The following is a 22249-nucleotide window of genomic DNA, read 5'->3' as shown; positions in this document are numbered from 1 at the left end:
TATTTCATTATTAACAATACAAGTATTTCACAATTCAAAAAAAACATTTATGAAGCGAGTGAAAATGTTGAATGGAGAGTGTGTGAGGGGGGTACAGTAGCAGTCGTTCCAATGACAGTGTTAATACTCCACTACAAGTTTTTAATTTAGAAATCCATAAGGGAAATGCTTTGCCTTGAGTTTCCAAATCACATTTCATTAAATTTTACCATCTGTCCTGTACCACCGGCACCCACCCCTTTCCCCGTCTTACTCCCAATCCAGAGCTCCCATCCCCAGCTCTGTGAGCGGCCCTGACTGGGTCTCTCAGGGAAGGGAGCACATTCTCCTTTCATCCCCTCTTAGAGGACAAACATCAGTCCCATCTCGCCGCCCATCCATATTCATGAGCCGCTTATAAATATCTGATAGCAGCCTCGCTACAGCTGTTTAGCTGCGAGAGCAACGCACAGAGCCTCGCACATACATACACGCGCAAACACTTTTACCGGGGTGTGCATGCATTTGCACGTACATGCATTCTTGAACATACAGTGTATTGTTCTTTATTTCTTTTTCCTCACACATGCGTACACTGGACGGAGGTCAGATCTCAGCCCCTCATCCCCCAGTGGTTCTACCTGCCTGGCCCCCAGATAGCATCGGCTCATTGCAGGGCTATCGCTCTCTCTCGTTCTTTCTCCCTGGCTTTAATTAAAGCGTAAGTGTGACTACAAAATGAGAGAGGAATCCTTAAGTGCAGTATTTACCTTCCCCCTGACAGGGCTCATGCTTATCAGTGAGGCTAGAGAACTAGAGCTAAGAGTTAGCGACTTCTCAAAGGCCTGAGTAATCGCTTAGCCCCTCTTCTTCCCTCAACACACACACACACACACACACACACCCAGACTTCCTCAACCTGAGCATCACCCACCTTATGACACCTCTCTCCTTGTTTGATGCATATGGAATACAAGTGCTTCACATTTGTTCTTTTCAGTTTCAGGAATTTAAATTATCTAATGAAGCAAACAATAAGTACAAAGAGTTTAACTAAATCAACATTTGTAACACCTCATTAAGACAAAACAAAACAACATAACAGTGTGTGAAAGTGGGGAATTTCTTATGTTCAGTCATGTGGCTGTAGTGATTCATGCTAATTATTCTTCTATTAATTCCAAACAAACAAAGTCTTTTTACTGTTGCTTTCACTTCCTGTGTGCCAGAGGATTTTTTTTCCCTGGAAAGATGTAATTGACACACAGGTGTTAAGAACAGTGAGTGTAAAAGCTTATAAAACTCCTATCAGTTTTTGTTTTATTACTGATTTGTGACACAAGAAATGGGAAGAGAAAAGGCAATGCAAAAAAAAAATAATTAATGAAAATGCCCCAAAATATTAAATGGTAAATTTTGCGACTGAAACCGTAACTGTAGGCAGATTGGGGCAAAGTGTCAAGAAATGTTCTCAACCTTGGTAGTTCAGGCCTCAGATCGAATGTAGCAACTAGTGAGCCAGGTGGAAAAGTGGCAAATCCCTCATATGAACACAATGAGAAAATAGGCTGTGATGGAAGAGCAGAAGGCAAAGTTCAAGTAAATTGTGACCTCAAAAGATTGGAAAGTTGCAGCGCAATAACCATTCATACCTGACACTCATCATACTGTAAAAATGTCAATTGTAGGTTATAATTTCACTAAAATATACTTCTGTTTTAAATCAAAACTGTAACAATGTGTACTTTTCAGTGCACTATTTTATTTTTGTTATAATTGTTAAAATATTCCATGTTCACACTATTACCCATCAGTCTCATTTTCATTAAACCTTTCTGTTTAACCTTTCTGTTTGATGAAAAGCCTCTTCAGATTTTTTCATATATGAGGAAGAGCCTTCCAGCCATTTACAATGCAGAATCCTTGGCAGAGGAAAACAGAAGGGGCGTTTTTCCCGGGGCTACAGATTAGAACGGTGATATGAACACCTCCCTATCACTGTCTGCTAGTGGCTTCCTAATCACATCCCTGCAACTGATACTGAGGCAGCACAGAACGTGAAAAGGGAGGGTGAGCAAGAAGAAGAGAAAGGAGAGATAGAGGGAGGCAGCTAAAGGCACAATCTTGGAAATCAAATGCCACTATCCAATGCGTGTTTAGTATGGCACAGATACAGCGACAATATTCAAAGGTGACATTGTAATCAGTGGACAATACTGGCACAAGTTCCTGCACTTCCAGGAAGGTAGAAGACCAAACTCCACTTCTGAGGAACTTTTGCTGGTGTTTCTTTTCTTTTCTTTTGGTTCTTTTTTTATTTACTGATACCTAACCGCTTCCAGTTTCTCCTCTTCTCCTCTAACTCATTAGAAACATTAGAATTGCTGATGCTGGCAAGAAAACACATTTTGCTTCGGTCTGAAGAATATCTTTGTTCTGTTTCCAATACAAATAGAAGGAGATTTAAATATTGCTCCTCTAGAGTGTGCCTGTGTGGCTGTGTGAGAGCAGGAGGCAGAGAGAGTGTTTGAGTGTACTGTGTGCATCTGTGTGTCGAGTCGCAATTGGTTGTGCATACGAAAGGATGAGAAATTGTGTGAGCTTATATGTGTGTGTGACTGTATGAGTGTTCCCAGAGGGTATATCTGTTCCTTGTGGGGAGTACAGTTAAAGTGAACAATAGGCAGTGCTGTACTGCACCCTATGCAGCGCGGTACTACAGAACATCAACAAAAGGAGGAATACAGACTTTGTAAAAGGAGCTGGAAACCTGCTTTACTTTTTGAAATGGTCAAAAATGTTGTGAGCTTTTAGCCACAAAAGGTCTTATATATCAGTGATAAACCTAAATGAGGAAAAGGAGCTTCAACAGATTGGCCAGTGGCTCTGACCTTCTTGGAAAAGACAACAAAGTTAATTTTAACTGTACACAGCAACAGGTGCATTGGTAAATCCTTAACCCAAGTCAGTGTCATCAACACACAAGGGCAAAACAGGGGGAAAATAATGGTAATAACAAATGTAATGCACAGGAAACACAACAGAAGTTGGGAAAACGTAAATAATATAATGATATGAAATAACACCTAAGCAGAGAAGGAAGTAAAGCATTAGGAAGAGGTGAAATATAAAAAGTAGAAAAGAATAAAACAAAACAAAACGGATGTAAATAGAAGGTGGGGAATTGGAAAGAGAAAGGGGAGGGAAGGTTGAAGCTAGCTAGCTTTTCTCATTAGCCATGCAGAGCATCTTGGCTCCTCTCCCACAACTCCCTGCTCATCATCGCCTGGGCCCTGGCTGCCAGCGCACCCCCACCTCCATGAACCATCCCTCTTTGCCTCATCCCTCCATGCCTCCCCTCCTTCCCCTTCCAGCCCCTATAATCACACCCGCAATCACAGCCCCTAATTAGGTTAATTAATTTGTATCAGCCCTTATAGGGACTTGGCTGATGAGGCAGCCATAATAGCGTCAGTGCTTGCCCCCCCCCCTTGCAAAAAAAAAAAAAAAAAGAGAAAGAAGAAGGGGGTAAAAATTAAAGAGAAGGATCTGATGCGAGCCTGTCTGTGACAAGATAGGACTATAAACCATGGGGTCACATTTACCTCCCCACCCCCAACCTTTCTCTCTGCCACGTCTTTTCTAACCCTATAACCCCAACACATCCCTTCCCCCCTGCTTTTGTTGTTCAATGGGGTTGACACTGACACCTAAATAGTGATATACAACCCATCTTGTCACTGTGCTTCATTGTGTCCTCTGGAATGAAAACATCCTGTATAATAATAATTGAGTCTGCATCTTCCCAGTGACACACATACACGATGCATATAGAAGGGTGCTGTTTTGCTTGTTTGTTTACACTTTCACAGCCTGTCGTGGTGTTCCAAAAGTGGAGAAAAAAAAAAGTGTAAGCTATGATAATGATTCTCTTGGCAGTTTGTCTCTGTAGTCGTCAGAGAGACCGATCGAAGAATCACATTACAATCAGCGGCCCTCATCGCCCCTCATCAGGCCACTGACGAACAAACTCTGATTAACACCCCATCTGATTACTGCAATCACCCAGGCTAACCACGCACAAGCACTGTCCCCCACCCGCATGCGCGTGCACACACACACACACACACTCATTCTAACACCTCACTGCTGAGCAGATACGAGGCACACGTGCACGCACAAAGTTGTTCTGATCACGCATCGGCACGTAGTTGCCATAAGAGAGGTAACCATTAGAGAAGCAACGCACTCACAAATTTGAAAGACAAAAAAAGTGCATGCATGGGAGGAGCGGAGAGTGTTTGTGTGAAAGATACAACTAGAAATTAAGACACTGAGTATTATAATGAGAAAGGGAGCATGACAGGAGAGGAAACTAATATAATGAATAGTTTTCAAAAACTCTTACGCCTACAGTATCAAACCCAAGTATAGTGTCCGGTGTGTGTATTGTCAGATTATTGCACAATTTCAAAACACACAAGAACCCCACCATACACATGAACTGGGTGCATTCAATTGTGATGCAAGCAGACACATGCATAAATATACACACACACACGCAATCTCAGACAGACAATGACACGGGGAGGCTGCGAGACAAGGACAGATCCGGTAGTTAAAGCGTAATGAACACGTCCCCGAGGCGCGCGCCTGGCATTCCCCTGAATGATGGACTGACAGTAATACCGGGGCAGATGGGTGCGCTCCACGCCCTGTTCAACACCACACACACACACACACACACACACACACACACGTACATATCCTCCCCCTGCTGCCCCTCTCTCCTGCAGAGATACCCCCTGTAGGTCTGATGTGGAGCTGGGGGGCGGAGGGGGGTACCAGGGGTGCTGTGTGTGTGTGTGTGTGTGTGCACCTAGAGGTGGGGGGCACAAGTATGAGGCCCCCGTCATGATTTAGGCTCCCATGCAAATTTAATCAATTCGAGTACCTCTCGCCAGCCAGGGCTCATTAGCGGCAATTTAAAAAGGGGGCTCTGTGATCCCCACCTCATTGCATGAGCCAGACATTCAACTCAGGCATACACACACACACACAAACATGCTAAGATACACACACATATCCAAATACTCGCATATACACCAAAATGCATGCACGTCAGGGGCACTGTCAAGGCTGTAAAGATTTTCCTTCAGACATCTTCCCCCTGGCATGGAAAGAGACCCTGCCTGCACGCCAACCCACCACCCCACCCCCTCCAAGCCCCCACCCCTCCTCTGTCCCTCCTCACTCCCTCCTCTCTATCCACTACTTCAAAAGCCCCATGACACCCAGCTTCAAGTTAAAGGAGAGAGGGATCCGAAGATAAAGACTACCTCTCATCCCCCACCCCTCAGATTCTGAGACACCCTCCTAACACTCAAACCCCAGGCTACCTCTCTCTTCTCCGCACCTCTCGCTCTCCAGCTCTCCGTAATTGGGGGATCGATTAGTACTGTCCTTAACCATCCTTAACCTCGGCTCTATAAACTGGCTTTGGAGCATGGCAGAGCTGTGTTGGTGAACAAGTGGTGGAGGTGCAGTGCTCTTGCTTTGCAGGGATCAAGTGCTAGGTTAAAACCATGTGGGAAGGTTAAAGTGGTGTGTGACAAATTTCTAAAAGAAAATAATGAAAGAAATAAAGAAAATTGAACTACATTAAAGAGTTGGTTCAAACAAATTACAAAAAACACCTGTTTTGATTTTATTTGCCTATAATTGTAGATATCTGTCTGAACTGCCAGCCCGGTACAATGTTAAGGGACTTTTGATGGTAGATTTTAACCAGCTACACCACTTTCCAGGAAGAGTTTCCCCTTTACTTTGGATAATCCACAGAACACACTGTCAGCATTTTTATAGGATAGATAGAAACTAGTTCCAATAAAAACTGTTCACAGTGAGGTCTGTAGATTATCCAGAAAGCATTGTGTCTGGAAAAAGAAGTTGCTTTTGATTTTCTGAGTATTTTGCCTTTATTCAACAGTAGAGAAATGACAGGACATGAGAGGTGAGAGAAATGGGGAACCATATGCAAAAAAGGTCCCTGGCTGGACAGACTTTACAGTACATGATTAGGATCTTAAACCCTTTAGTCACCAGGACTCCCTTGCTTTTGAATTTTTTGAATTTATTTTTCAGACCCGGCAAAAACCACAATTTTAGTCACCTTTACTGTACTGAGATGTATCTTTCATAACCTGGGCAAAAGAAAAAACCCAAATGGTCTGCATGGCTAAATATCATTTAAGTTTACATTTTGGGGATTTGTTTTTTGTGATTTTGGTGAGCTGACACTATAAACTAAATATTGGTATCTGATACAAAACTTCTACATGTATGCACTGTATCTCAAGATTTGTTAAAAATGTTCTATATGGTATTAAATAGACACTTGGATCAATGAATTCCCTTTTCTGATTACAAAATATGCCTTTTTTCCAAAGGAATAGGTTTTTTTCAGGATACGCCTGATAACTAAACTTAGAGGACAAAGATCTATTGTATTGCACCCCTTTTTAACCAGGCTACACTTTCACTCTCAAACAGTTACTATATATTGGGGTCAATGTCATACCCTGCAGCTGTGTGACTACCACAGAGCACTCCACTTCTAACCCCCCTTTTCTAAAAATGACTATTCGTTAGCAACCCTCTAGGGTCATTAACTTTAGAGATGGGGTTGGGGGGTACAGGATGGCCTGTGCAAGTCGTCAAATGAGTTATGAGGCTTTTGACAATAGAGGAATGCCTGTCTATATCTTTAAAATCAGAAGGTCGCCCACTGCCCACCCTTGAGCCCTGCTGCTGCACCCCGGCGCAAGAGTCCCGTTGCTGGGGGGAATGAAAGGAGAGCTTGAGGACGAACAGTGGCTTGTCTGTGCTTGAGTTTCACAGTCTGATAGGGGTCCCGGAACTGCGCACACAGTGTTTTGACCCCTTGGCTCTCCTCGACGACCTCCACCCCCTCCGCTTATGGACGCTGGGCCCGAGGGTCCCAATGCACGCACGCTCTCTCAGTAGTGTGACGCAATAGCAGAGGGCAGGGAGGGTGAGAGGAAGGCGTAAGGAAGGAAGGAGGGAGAGTTGGCCGAGGATGTCAATCACTCTTTCACTGGGTAGAACGCAATTCTGACAGGAATGGTCAACACTGAAATGCCAGCACAGGACCTTGCCCTGCCTTGTGCTTGTATGGTCCACACATGTAAATACTGTATGTTTATTACACGTGTATCTACTTAGTCATACTTATTTTTATTGTAAAATCTCATACTCATCAGTATCGCTATGCTATTTAGGAAACTGATAGAATGATTTAAATTGCTAGACTTCAGGCTTTTACTACTCTTCACTCCGCATTAAGTTTTAAATGAGAGTAAACAGTCCATGTGGATACCCACCATCACTCTTTCCCTGTTTTGGCCCATTCTGAGCAGTTGGCTCACCTTTGCTCTGGTCAGCAGTGTTTGGGCCAAGGCCTCTAGTCCCTCTCCTCCAGCCTCTTCTCCTCTCTCTGCGCCTGGTGACATTTCCGCCTGGCTCCCTCTCTCCCCTCTTCCCCTCCAGTGGCTCCCAGGAGAGGCTGATGGATGGGCCCTGTTTATGAAGCTGCTGCCACCACAGTGATCAATCAAGCCTGGGTCACTGTGATCTGCTGCTGGGCGCCAGGCCTTCAGTCTATTTCACACCATAGGCTAGAGGAAGTAACCACACATACACATTGTTGGTACTCACTACATGCACATATTTAACACACTGAGGGTGGTAGAGAAAGACAACACTATAAAGAACCAGAAATCTTTAAAGGGATTTTTTTTTGTCCGTGCTTGCTTTACCTCAAAGATGGTGCTTATGGAAATTTCCTAAAAAGCCTAAAAGTCTCGAATCAACCAACTTCATTTGTGAAGACAGAGCTTTGTCAAGGGATGATGATGAGAGCGTAGTTGACACGCACACACACTTTCCTTGGGAGAAATCCAGTGTATGGTGTTTAATTAATTAAACATCATACACCTGTGTGAGCTTAATGTGGGGACAGGTTTTTTTTTTCCTGTCTTATAAACCACAGTCTCTGACTCTGTTGTTACTATGAACATACATTGGACCAAAACTATGTAACAAATTTAAATATCTTAAAAAACTAAAACAAATATCAACATTTGAATTGAACTGCACATCTTCGTAAGAGGTGGAAGATGTCAGAGTTTGAGTATGGGGTACTAATTAGGTGATACAAAAGTGTCCAGAACAACAGAGAACAAAAAATAGAAAAGTGCTTCAGTGCATATCAAACAGCCTAAAAATTCCTGATAACTAGCTCCGATTTTAAGATAAAGGGCAATGATACCTTGAGAAGTACCTAGAGGAAACCACAACTCTAATTAAGAGGGAACAAGAGAACATGATTGTAGCACGCTTAGAAGTGATTCATGTGAAGATACTGATTCAGTTTTAGTTAGAACATGTGCACTTCTGTTTGTAAATTGATGGTATTTCTCAAATCTAAGGGTCAGCCTCATGTGGGTGCCTGCTTCAGCAGGTAGTGAGCAAGCCCTTTTCACAGAAGACATTTTGACGTGTCACAGTAGGAAAAGCACAGGTGTAAATAATAAAATAAATGGTGATTGAATTCCATTTAGCAGCTTTAGTTTCAGGGTCCCGGTGTTGTGCATGCTGGCTCACTGTTGTAGTTTACAGGGACACTTGAATACAATGGAGCCATTGTTAATATTATTAGTAACACCTGTGCTTTTCCTACTGTTACAAGTAAAAAATGTCTGCTATGAAAAAGGTCTATTGCTATATGGTGATGGGTGAGTATGGGTACTGATTTGGTTAATATATAATGGGATACCTGATGACTTGGGACCAATTTTGAGCAGCATCACATCAACCATCAACCTCTTAAAAATGAGACTAAACTGGAAACTGATGTAGCTGTAACGAAAGTAAAATTTGCCTCTCAAGGGAGCCTTGCGACAGAGGTGTCATTGCATAAGCACAGCTGCCGCTAATAAAATTAATAATAGGTAATTTTGATTAAAGTAAGCTAATGAGCAAGCATTGACAATAGTATTATCAATGCTTGCTAACTGACACCTAAATCATACTTAATTTTATTAGCTGCAGCTGTGTCTACCCTGCTGTGACATGTGAAAATGGTTTGTTGGAGGTGTATGCTGCATCCTAAATCAAGGGCTGTATTTGGAGGATGCAGCCTACAAAGGTGTGCCCTTGGAAGGATCTGAAGGCTATGCTGAATCTGTGCCCTCACTCCACAAGATGGCCCAGTCTCAGACACCTACACTGATAGTGTGTTGTGCTCTCAAATCAAAATTTTCAGATTTATCACCAGGAAGTTACCCTCAAATCAGAAATTGAAAATAGCTGCATTACACTGTATTTTTCTATTGACAACAGATCATGGCTGCTAACAGGAACAGTTGGCTTTAATCATTTACACTTTATGTCCCAGTAATTGTTGACCCCATGGATGCAAATGCATGGCAAATCTGGCATGGGCATGTGGTATTTCCTGATTTTATGAACAGACTAGGACAACCTGAATTCAACTTACTTGCTCATATTGAGCTGTGGGACACTCAGGGCCACTTAAGTTGTGTCCTCCACATTATGCCAGAGGAAGAATGCAATTCTCAGTCATTTTTGGAGATGCCTTTGAAAAGGAACATCAGTCTTTTATGACAGGTTTAAAATGTGGATGAAGTGTTCAACTCCTCGGTTGACAATCTACTAAACTAGGCACCAGCTGTGACACACACAAAGAACTCAATGACATTTCCCCAGAATTTGACTCTAAAATCTAAATGTTGGGTCATTCTAGTGACTATCAGAACCCAGCTTTGTCTACTTAATCTATGTATGTTCCAGTGTCTTCTTCAGCCACCAAGACTTTTTTTTCTTCCATAGATAGTGTCATAAAGAACGCTAATGCCACCTACTGGTACATAAAGAAAATACAATCTACTACACACTAATGGCTCAGCTGACCGTATCACATACCACATAAATCCTTGGTTCAAATTCAGCCTGGGGCTTCTTTCACATATCATCCTCTTGTTTCTTTCTTCAATTTCTAAGTCTCTGTAATTGTAAAGTCCACAATCTACTGTCCCAAAACAAGGCCAACCATAAGTTAACTGTAAGTCAAGAAATCACATCAATTCATATTTGTCTGTTATTTATTTGAAAGAAACTAAAAGTCTTAGATAAATATGTACAAAACTGGACGCCTGCAACAATATTTTAAGGGGGAAAAAAAAAAATAGTATCCTGTGTATCTGCCATGAATATACAGAGCAGAAGTCCATTATTTCACCAGTATCACATGGCAAAAGTGGTGATTATTTTCCAGTCTGATGATTACTCCCCTCTCAGCGTTTCCTCTTGGCCTCAAACTTGTAGATAGCTGCAGCATTGGGTGTCTCCTTTTTTACCTTAACTTTCTTGTTCTTATCCTGTAGCACAGAGGAAACAGAAAATATTTATTTGACAGTTACTACTGTAATATACATGAACATTGAAGGCAATGAAGATAATCAAGTGGAATTGAAACCAAAAGCCTTTTTGTGATTAAGAGCATTTCTCCATGTCAGCCCATCTCATCCTCGTCCTCACCTGTATGTCCTTGCGGGTCTGGATCTTCTGGCTGATGACGTACATTTTCTTTTCCCTGTCAATTCTCTGGGAAAGAATTTTATACTGGTGCTTCCTTTGCCTGGCCAGCTTCTACAGGTAGAGTGAGAAAACATCAGTGTGATGAACTGCAGAGCCTTAAAACTCACTACAATATGAATGAATAATCCACTTCTGAAGAGTTCAACTTTGGAGTCAAGAATACAATTTCCAACGCAGAGTTTTCAATACAGTGAAGATTCTATCCAGTGAAGATTACAGAGGTTCAGGATGGTGACTGAATGAACAGTGCTAATCTGCATTCATGACGTACACAGACCTTGATACTGTGAGGCTCTACAGCTCCCTGGATGCTCTTAGTCTCCAGAGTTTTCAGAGTTGGTCTGTTAAACACTCTGTCCACCAGCTCGGGGACTGTGTTGAGGTGGTTCGCCAGCTCAAAAGACTCAACTGAAAGGGGACACAAAAAAATTTTCATTATAACTTTTCAACTTCTTAAATAACCTAATAACTGGAAGCCCCCAATGTCAAGGAGAGTTTCTATGAAGATCATTTTAACACTATTAGCTAGTGGAGAGTTATTATCTAGGATCTACAAAACATTTTTATTCACCTTCCTTCTTGGAATCCACAAAAAATGTGTGCTTGTTTTTTTGTTTGCTGTCTGCATCCAGAAGATGGAGTTCTCCTTTCAGTCTCTCAATTTTCTGAAAGCAAATGATAAGCAGAAATTACATGAGGCAAAAACAGAATCACTATTAGGGGATGGGAATAATTTACAGGTTAGATAATGATCAGAGTACATCTGTACTTAATTCCCTCCGACACTGATATGTCAAAAATCACTATAGACTGTATGCAACAGTTCCAGAGGAAGTTGCAGCCTCTGGTATCTCTTCTGAAATGCCACTACAAACAAACAGTACCCTCAGGTGAAACAAGTACTGTCTGAATTGCCGTCCTTGATTTTTTTTTTTGTTTACCTCTAGGAAAGGACTTTCACCGTATGTTAATGCGCACTCTGCACATTGATGCATCTGAAAGTGGTGTTGCCAAACTCAAGTTCAGAACCGACACCTTTGACAGGCCTTTTCGATGCTCTGAGCATACCAGCAACAATTTGAATATTATATATTTGGCACAATGACAGTGTGTAAATCAAGTACACTGTCTTCCAAAGTAAATCGCATCCAAGTGGGCTAAAAGGTATTTCAGTAGAAGTAGAATGCATAGAAACCATCAATAAATCTTGTCAGCAGAGGTTTTACAAAATTATTGATTCTGCTTATTGAATAAAAACTGGGTCCACTCAATCCCATTTGCATAGGCAGTGTGACAATGCAAATGTTCATGTGAAAGGAAGGTGATGAAAAGACTTGACTGGAGTCCAATTTTGCATGAATAAACTATTCCAAAGTATGAATTTTTTTTGTCAGCAATTATTCAGTTGTGGTGCAAAATCACATCCATTTTTACCAAATTTTAAAAAAATGTCTTGAATGAAGTCAGCTGGGCACAACAGGCTCAACAACATTATCAATTATAAAGACAACAGACTTACCTTTGCCTCTGCCACCCTCTTCATCTCCACATATTTGATATCCTGTGTCCTCATCACTTTCTTCTGCTCCTCTGTCACCTCCACTTCCTCCTTTGCTTTTTTTGGTACATGAACTCCATCCTGATAATGTGACACAAAACAAAAGCATACACACAAGTTGTGCATGACAGAACTGACATAGGCAACTGCATTTTCTCTCTTGAGTTAATATTGTTTGGATTAAGAGTCTCATCTTGTTGCTCTGGTGCCGCTGCTGCTGCTGATCTTACCTGCAGTTGAGAGCTGATCATTTTGAAGTAAAACTCATCTGGGTTCTTCTCCAGAGCTTTCTTTCGCAGAGCAGCAAGAGTGTTTTGTTTCTTGTGGTAGTCACTATAAAAAAGGCAAAGTAAGCTCATTACAGAACCTATTCCTGAACCATATTTAACATTAAATGATTTATGATTTTGAATCCACAGCCAGGAGGCATAAAAACACGTTTCTTAAACATGAATCAACTCACTCTGCACGGAGTTTGTAGTCTTTCTTCTTTTCCAGCAATCCCAAATTTTTCCTGAAACCAGGCTGTTCGAACAAAATGACAAAGTTACACCAGGTTGTACACATTTAATAGTAGTATATATGCGTGTATCACATCGTAACCTAACATTTATTAGCTTTTTAGTGTCTCTGTACTACAGTGGCATTTCATAACATAACAGCAAAACCTGGCTGGCTAGCAAGCTAACAAGCTAGCCAACAAAACACTGAAATGCTCACCTGAGATCTTTCATGGTGGTTTCTCTGTCGGGATTTCAGCGCTTTCCTGAACGAAGACATGTCTGAAAGATGTCTCCAAGCGTAATAAAGACAAAATAATAGAGTCAAAGCAGATAAATGTAGAAGTTTTCTAACATGTACAGGCACTCAAACCTCCCTCCTGGTACAGGTCTGGTGCTTCCCTAGTAGCTGGGACACGTGGGTTCCTGCCTGGTTCAGAGCTTTTTCATTTCTCTGCCGCAGATTCGCAACTCAAATCTCACTGAAAAAATCCCATACATTACGAATTATGACTTTGATTGACACTTAACTAACATAAAAAATCCTCAAAATAGCATTTGTCTCATGAAAAGAAACTGAAGTATAATGACGTATTTATTCGATAATATAAAGTGCTTTGAATTTCATGCTGCGTGCTGTAGACGCGTGTGAAAGCACGAGGTGGCGCTGTTGGTCACATTTTAAAAACGTTATATGTTATGCGCAATGGCCTGCTGCATATTCCTGCAATGAGAACCTTTGCCTGTGAATTCATAATAGTATTATAAGTAAGTGCATTTATTCAAGTAATATACTTGAGTTCAGTTTTGAGGTAGTTGTACTTATACTACTTATTCCATTTTTTATATTTCTAATCCACTACATTTCAGAGGGAAAATTGTACTTTACTCCACCACATTTAAGTATGTTACAGCTGTACTTAGATCACTAGTTGCTTTGCAAATTAAGATTTAAAAAAAACAAAACAAATAGTCTGTTTATAAAATATGAACCAATGTTTAAACTGATCAACAGTATATAAAGTACTGAACTGCGCAATTTTAAAATCTTTTTAATGACAGTATTTGCACCAACTCATACACCTTGATCTGTGCTCACTCTTAAAAACTTCACCTCAAGCCTTACTTCCTCAAGTTGACACTTAAAATTTCTTTTTCTTGTTTTTTTTCTATGTCCTTTTCTTCGTTTCATTTCACTTGGCTTTAAATAGTCTACAAAAGTTGTTGTGTAGAGCTTCCTGGCAATGGGTAGGGGGTTTAATCATATTCATCCAACTAGAAGAACAAGTCAACTACATTGTGTCAGACCCCAGCTTGGCACGAAAAAGACTTGAAACAAGTGAGGGTCATCACAGTGCTGCTGCCTTAATATGTTTTGGCTGCACAGTTCGTGCACTGAATGATTTTGATCACTATAATGAGGGTCTCAGTTTGCCAAAGCGACCGGTTAACACTAATTGGTGACAAGTTTATGTTTTTCCAACATGGATATTTACTACATGTTTCCGTGTGGGTTCCAGACCCCTGTTTAGATTTATATCCAGACCAATAGACCTAAAAGAGATTACATGGGAAGTTCATAATAATTCTTATAACCTCCACACCCTCAAACAGGAAATAAACTGCAGGCATCTCATTAAAAGTCAAACATTTTGTGTGTGTAACCTACAAGTAGAACTAACAAGCTATGAAAGTAAATATATACATATGAAAGGCTTTCTTCCCATTTTGAGACAGAAATGAGCTGTAGAAACTTGGAAGATGATGGGGTCACCACCCTTCTCTGGGGGAAAAGATTCACTTCCTGACTTCCTGATATTTTGGGAAGAGGAGAGACAAAGACAAAGCCACAACGGCACCAGTCCCCTAATCTCACCCAGACTCCTAACTCTGTGTGGATGTGAGAAGAAGCCAATAGGACAGAGAGTGATATTCCACTAAACAGCCATTTTTCCCATGGCATCTCACTATCCCCCCACCAACCGCAAGGAATTTGTTTTATATGTGTGAGATTTGCCCGGCATGCAGAATGTTTTGCGGGTGATGAGACCTATGAATGGGATCAGTGTTTCCACATTATGTCACAGGCTTGTTAATCAGTCTGATGGCTAATGACCCTGATTCCTGTGAAGGTTTCAGCCCAAGGCCCGACTGATCCACTCACCCACTAACATGTGTTTAACTGGGCAAACACAGACGGCAGCCGGGATTTACGGGTTAAATGTCTGCATTTTGACTTACAGGGCTCCTTGCTGTTTAATTCATGGGAGTATTTATCATTACAAGTGAAATGCCTGGTGAGCCACGGCAGGGGTAAATACTACTTTGGAAATCAGGGGCTTGTAACAAGCTGATGCAAGAGCAGTAGGACAAAAGCTTGTGGGTTTGTTCAGGGTCAGCAATGGAGGAATGCCCTTGTGGGGCAGATGCAGAGCCATTTGGTTTTCTAATATGACCCTGTAAAAATAACACTGCTGGCATATTGTAAGACTGCTACACTTGGGCTGAGCTCAGGGCTTTGGTATGTCTCCCCTGACCATGGTTGGTCCTCATCTGCAGCTAGCCGCCAGACCAGCCCAGTCAAAAATATGCCTGAGCCAGAAGTTCCTCCTATGTGATTATTTTGTTGCACTCTCAAAACAAAAAAGCATAATCAGACAGGTTCAAAAGTCATATTGTTAAGTAGATCTTTGTTGGCAGAGGCTGAACATATTTAAGTACATTTACTTAAAGGATAAGGCTGGCGATTTACATATGTTTCTTATTGTCAACAAATCTCATGTGCAGAGCCAAACCAAGAATTAATTGATTCTACTTACAAGTATTGTGTGTGTATCCAAAGTCTAAATATATATTTTATTCCTCTGTGCTGTAGACCTCCGTCGCTGTCCAAAAACTATTAAAAACACATCAGTGAGCCACACCGTTGCACTGGGTGACATGTTCCTTCACCACGAAGACTACAGTTGCGTTAGTTTGTTTAGAAACAGCTCCAAAGACTAATAATAGCGATCACATTTTCAGTTTCCAGAGAGTAGTTTCTTGTAAGTCAGATGCTACTGAGCATGCACTGGAATGTGGTTGCGTTTACAGAGGAGCTTTGCTAGCTTGCTGTGTTACATATCACAACCTCTTGACTTTGTGCTACATTATACATTGTAAATAACTTTAGTAAATGAACTGCGCAGTGGCATCTGCCTTACAAGGCACTGCTCTCCGGAGACAGAAAACTTTATCGCTCTTATTAGTCATTGGAGCCGTTTCTAAACAAACTAATGTGCCCAAACTCTTTGGGGCCGGGCAACATGTCACCCTGTGCAACAGTGTGGCTCACTGACGTGTTTTTAATAGTTTTTGCACTCCAACAGATGTCTGCGGCACAGAGGGATACAATATATCAGGCTTTGGATACACATACAATACTTAAGCAGGATCATAATTCGTTGTTGGTTTGGCTTTGCAATTTTGAGGTGCTTTACTCAAGTATTTCTATTTTCTGCTACTTATAGTCCACATTTCAGAGGGAAATATTGTGCTTTTTAGTCTACCACATTTATTTGACAGCTATAGCTACTCATTACTTGTAAGATAAAGGAACATATGATAAGCTTATGAAATACAACACATTTTCAAAGATTATGCCACTGATTATCAATTTTTTTTGGCTTGTGAGCCCACAAGCCAAAGAATCTAGTTGGGGTCCCTTGTCACGTATCAGTTGTGTGTGTGTTGTTAGCAGTTACATTAAAGAGTGTTTTCTCCTCTAAACTTCTCACATGTTTTCTTTTAAATAACTGATTGAGGCCAAAGGAAGTGAATGTATCCAATAATTTACAAAAAGCAGATTAGAGAAAAGTCCAAAAAACATTTGTCCAAAAATACAAATGTGTGCAGAACTTTGTTTTTTCCTCTTTTCTTTCCTCATTAATCATTTCATGACCCCCCAGATTTATTTTGTGACCCTTACTTTTGATACTTTAAGTGCATTTTGTTTATAATACTTGTGTGCTTTTGTACTTTATGTACTTGTAACAGAATATCTGATATTGGTACTTTTTACTTAGTAAAAAGACCTGAAAACTTCATACACCACAGCTTGTTAGACATCATCAGCTCTAAAAATTTCCCTCTGCTTTTCGATGCCTGGTCACCAGCCAGACAGTAGGTGCACTCCTGGGTGGGATTCTCACCATAGTCCCTTAACCACAAACTCTTGTAAAACCAAAACTGTCTACAATTAAGTACCAATACGGTGCTTATTTTCCCTGCTTGAGTTTTGGAGTGTATATTGTACCATGATCTTTTTTATACTCCGACAATATACTCAGACAATCACAGCAGTGAATTGGCGAGAAGTGGATGAGTTTCAGATGAGACACTATATACTTCAAGTGCTCTGTAAAAAAAGTAATTACCGGTAATATCGTCAAAAAGGGTCTTTCACTTTTGATAGATTTTTTTGAGCTTATCTTTAAAAGTCAACACGATTCCACATGTATGAAGCTAATTCTCTTTGGTTATGTGATTTTCTGCATATCACCCCACTTTATAAAATAATGTTTTGTTACATCATAGAAAACCGCAGATTCCACCCACCATCCTGTATGTGATGAAAACAGATGCATACTGTTACAAGTCATACCTACATATAACTTAAGAGGAGCTTTTAACAATTTAATTGTCTCATTAGTCTGCAGCTCAGGGTCATGATGCTCATTAGAGTTAATTTAACTCAGGTGTTCTAAAACCACACATCCAAGAACAGAGTTTAAGGTTTACTGTGTAGCACTAATTTAAGTTTTATTTAGCAGAGCATGACAGTCACCTGAGACTCACTGTTCACACACTGCATCAAAAGGTATAGTGTGATTTAAAGTGTATCCTACACCTACAGCTGCAAACATCTTCACTGAAGTGAAGTTTTTTATTGACTATCCCATAAAATTAATCTTTTACAGATTCCATTTTGACACTTGCTTTTCATTTTATGTGCTCTATGCAGTGTTGGACACTTTCATACTCTGAACTTATTACTCAGTTAACCCCTATTAACCTTTTAAGTTGTTTTTCAAAACTAAAACAGAGAGATGTTTTATGTAAAAGGTGAAAAAGTAGTAATATTAACCTTCTACTCAAAGAAAGAAACAGTGAGGGACTCATCAGACCATTTCTCCCATGATGAATTGACAGGCATCTGTCCTCTAATTTGTTGCACGCAGTCTTACAGGACCACGCCTCAGAGTGTAAAATTAGAATTTATAATTAGGGGGTTGTGGGGAATAGAGGGGTCAGACCAGTACAGCTCACACTCTTTCAGTTGTCACAGGACCATGACACACTAGAGTCACATGTTAGAGGCAGTTATGTATAAAGGTCCATGTTAATTGATCTAGTTCATGTGTAACATTTTGCGGCTGCTTTTGCAAGTCTAAAAATATCAAAAAAATCAGTCAGGCAGAAAAAATACCATTGTTGCCAAACATTATTTAAAATTACAGAATGTAATGTTGTGTTTGAATGCTTTTACTCATTTCAATGATGTAATTCAAAATTAGAGCACAAATGTTGACGTTGCAAGGGATGATCTAATGGTAATGTAGCATAACATATTGTGTTTTGGAAAAACTGTGTCGTTGTCTATGATGTTATTACACAAGGATTTGTTTAGTGACAAGCCAGTTTTGATATTCATGTTTTAAAGGTATTACATCTTTGTTTTAATTTACTGTATGTGTTTCTTAGATGTGTGCAGACAGCTGCTGTCAGAATCCTTAAGTCACCCAGTGTTCACTTTTTAAAACTACTTAAAGGAGACATATTATGCTTTATTTATATACTGTTATGATGTTAGATATCTATTCTAAACTTGATCATAGTTCCAAGACTTAACATATGTAGAAATGCTCCCTGAAAGTCAAAAGCCCAGGCTTCAACCTGCTCTGAACATTTCGTTTGTGACATTTATTTCTTGCGTATGCCCATAAAGTTCTGTAGCCTTTGTTGCTAAGGTCGTTGCTTGTCCATTTATATATCGGATCGGATTTCCACTCAAACAGAGAAGAAACAGAGAAGTTGCCATTTTAGTGAAATCCTACTATTATTACTACTATAGTTTGTTACATGGCTTGTTGACGTGGCCTCCGGACCCGGCGGAAGTCTGCCAAGGGGCAGCTTCCTGAAGCGGGCCAATCACAACAGAGTGGGCTCCTCGGGAGGGTTGAAAGTTAAGTCACTACAATAACATATTTGTAAGGAATAAAGAAAATTGTTCAAAGTTGAATTATACCGAATTAGTAATTGTGGCTTTATTAACAGATGTATCTTTGGAGATTGTACTGATCCCTTGATTATGTTTGCATGTTTAAAGGTGTTTTTTTTGCCAACTATTGGTTTTAACTGATTTATGAACAGTGAGAAACCTGAGGTCCACAGTGATAGCCATAGTTGTTTTGGAATGTATTTTGTGAATAATGCTAACTTTAAATATTGTTGTTTCAGTATGTCTAACTGGATGGTGGACGTACTTGGGATGAAATTATTTGGAATTACAAGTGGAATTCAGTGAAATTCTATGTGATGTGATGTGATGTGATGTGTTTCTATGTGGTTGTGAACTCCACAGTGATTAGTAATTATATATTAGGTCCACCTGGCAATCTATCTGCCCCCTTTAAATAAGGAACATATTCCTTCATTTGTACACACTGATGTAGGCCGGATGGCAAACAAAATGTGTGAATGATACATTTCTGAGTGCGACCCTCTTTTCACAAAATGGTTATATGCATCTAGGCAGTGTTGGGAATAACGCATTACAAAGTAGCGTTACTGTAATTCCACTACTTTTGGCCGTAACTAGTAATGTAACTAGTTACTTTTTCAAATTGAATAATGCAATTACAATTACTGAAATTTAAATGGGTACATCACTCGTTACTTTTGTCTTATGTAAAAATAGTGGACAGCTGCAGAGGATAGCAGACAAATGCACACACAACACAAACAAAACATCATCTGACTTTACCGTGTCTCAGAGCCACGTTGTAAAGTCCACATTATTGTAGCCAACTCGTGGTAAAACATAAGTCTTGTGTCCGGAGTTATAACATTATATTTATTTAAATAATACCTGTTACTGAACTGCAGCTGCTATTCCTGGTTTGAGTTTTGGATCTGCAGTAAAACCCGGAGCAAGCTTTTTAGTTGTCTGTCTTTTACACTTGTGAAACTGGATTGTACTGAACTGATCTGGGGTTGTGGGGAAAACAAAACAGACCCTTTACCGAGTGGATTGAACTCTGAGATTGTGGGAAGAGTTACACTTTTGTGTTAAACGTAATGCAAAAGTTATGTTCCCTTGTAACTAATTACTTTTTATATGCAGTAATTGGTAAAGTAATTCAATTACTTTTTGAGAGAAGTAACTGGTAACTGTAACTAATTACTAACTTTCAGTAACTTGCCCAACACTGCATCTAGGATAACACACCAGGTAGTCAGAGCGCAGGACACCCCTGCAAACACTCCTCGGGAGGGGCGCCTTAAAGAGACAGGAACTAAAACGGCCTGTTTCAGACAGAGGCTGAACTGAGCGGCTGCATAAAGGCCCTGTATAAGTTAAATAAGGAGTTTTTTGAATTGTAAATCATGCAAAGATATTCCTGTAGAGCCCCACATTAACAATGACCTGTAAATGTACATAATATGCCCCCCTTAAAAATGTTTTCTTTCCAGTTAGAGTCATCTTAATAATTGTGAGATGAAATCAAGAATGACAACAGTTTCTCTCCAATATGTTGAGAAAATACATATTGTGTTGGTGATTGTGTACTGTAAGTACATCGCAGGGATATTAATGTGGATTTGGGTGGGATGACAAAACAGTTACTGGGCAGATGTTGTCCTTTTGTTGAGTAGCAGAAATTAGCCGGTTCTGAAGTTCACTAATGAGAAGTTCCTCCTTCAGTTACATAAATAGACTCTCAACTCTCTATTGGGATTCAGTAGATAGTTTACAGACTTTAGTGTGCTCCAGCTGAAGTGCTCCTCTAATGCTTGAATGGTGTCTTGTTTAGGTTAAGGGAATGATCGTCATCATAGCTACAATTATAATCTTATGGTTATGAGTAGGTGACAAACGTGGTCATCGTTAAAAAAAACAACAATGTTGACTTGTGGTCAGAACCAGGAAGCCAGCAGCAGTCTCCCATGTTCAAGTTTGATGTTTTGTTGAACCATTCATCCACCCTACAATGACACTGACTCTCTACAATAATGTCACCAGATTTCCTCAGTTTCTCTTGTCATAATTACAACAGTTGCTAGGGGCTATGTCACTTGAATGTAAACATAATTTTGGGGCACATGGTGAAAAGACTGATTTTGTCATTTTTGGGAGAACAGTCTTGGGAGGACAGTCTCCTCCACCCACACCTTTACAACGTCAGAACTGGGAGGCTCCATCCGACAATGTCCATAACTTTCCGAAACCGAAAATTCAATCTCTTTTTAAATTCTTTTCATATATACAATTTAGTGCACCACTTTGATAGCCTTCCAGGAAAGACTGATGAAAGTGTGCACTGCTATCCCCAGCTGAAAGTTTTTATTGCGTTTCGCCTTTCTCTGTGATGGCAGGCTTTTGCTGTTTGGAGCGGCCATATACACTTTTGCCTTCTGACATCTTTGGACAACATGTTGTAAATGAACCAGTTAATTTGGAGCATGCCCCTGCCTTAAAAGAATAGTTTGAGATAGAGTTGGATGAGAAGATTGATACCAGTCTCATCCCGAGAGTGGTATCAATCTTCTCATTTAACTCTTTTTCGCTGTGCCATAAAGCAAAAAAGAGATTTTCCCAGAATACTGAGGTATTCCTTTAAGTGTTGCACAATAGTTGATTTTGTACTGTCAATGTTTTTACTCTCCTATGAACAGAATTACTCATTGAATTCTTGTAATTTCCTCATAATGAAAATAAAGCATTTCCTCTGGGTGACTACAGTCTTGGTATCAACCTACAAAATCTCATATCGGTCAAACTCCTGTGTTCGTTCTGTTTATTTTACAGATAAGGCTGAAAACACCAACCACAGAGTGAGCTGGAACTGGTATCATTAGAACAATGCTATCTATCATATGGGGTGGTGCTTCTGTCAACAATACTGTGTTTTAATGCGGGGGGCACACACTTATTATCAGTAATGACTCAAATGATCATGCAAGTTCTGTATGAGTCCTTCCATGTTTGACGAAATAGAAGCCAGCTGGATCCAGATTCACTCACACTTGTTAAGTCATGACAAAAACGAAACATGAGGACTGATGAAAGGACCCACACAGTAAAATAGGGAAGTGAAACTTAACTGCTGGGTTTGTCTTTACCCTGTTTGGTAATGTCGGGGCATAAGAACAACAAAGGTCACAAATACATAGAGAATATGCAAAGTGATGAGGCAGTTTGAAAGCTGATATGTCTTGTTTTATAATGAGGCTGCTTGCTGTCTTTGAA

The 22249-nt window shown here is 40.2% G+C and overlaps 1 protein-coding gene and 1 long non-coding RNA gene across 2 annotated transcripts in view; both read right to left on the bottom strand.

The window, feature by feature from the left end:
- The window catches only part of LOC122987976, a 33612-nt gene extending 25409 nt beyond the window's left edge, over positions 1 to 8203 (bottom strand). Inside the window, exon 1 of the long non-coding RNA XR_006404674.1 lies at positions 7428 to 8203. This is a non-coding gene — a long non-coding RNA (uncharacterized LOC122987976). The remainder of the gene's footprint in view (positions 1 to 7427) is intronic.
- A 1963-nt stretch (positions 8204 to 10166) lies between these two features.
- On the bottom strand, positions 10167 to 13192 carry utp11 (UTP11 small subunit processome component). The gene is made up of 8 exons (XM_044360421.1): positions 12959 to 13192; positions 12702 to 12763; positions 12469 to 12571; positions 12200 to 12319; positions 11252 to 11345; positions 10958 to 11088; positions 10621 to 10731; positions 10167 to 10460 (listed from the first exon to the last, which is right to left on the bottom strand). Exons 1-8 carry the CDS (start codon positions 13016 to 13018, stop codon positions 10377 to 10379), a joined length of 765 nt encoding a protein of 254 aa, XP_044216356.1. The 5' UTR covers positions 13019 to 13192; the 3' UTR covers positions 10167 to 10376.
- Between the last annotated feature and the right edge of the window lie 9057 nt (positions 13193 to 22249).

The sequence above is a fragment of the Thunnus albacares genome, chromosome 8 (genome assembly GCF_914725855.1).
Source record: "Thunnus albacares chromosome 8, fThuAlb1.1, whole genome shotgun sequence".
NCBI classification, from domain to species: Eukaryota; Metazoa; Chordata; class Actinopteri; order Scombriformes; family Scombridae; genus Thunnus; species Thunnus albacares.
This window is presented reverse-complemented; position numbering and strand designations above follow the sequence as displayed.

Bases quoted from the DNA above. Each gene is read 5' to 3' on its own strand.
- utp11 (XM_044360421.1), bottom strand. From the start codon at position 13,018: ATGTCTTCGTTCAGGAAAGCGCTGAAATCCCGACAGAGAAACCACCAT. The intron at 12,320-12,468 runs GTAAGATCAGCA...TCACATTATCAG, and splicing joins TGATCAGCTCTCAACTGCAG to GATGGAGTTCATGTACCAAA. The intron at 10,461-10,620 runs GTGAGGACGAGG...TCTGTGCTACAG, and splicing joins AGACCCGCAAGGACATACAG to GATAAGAACAAGAAAGTTAA.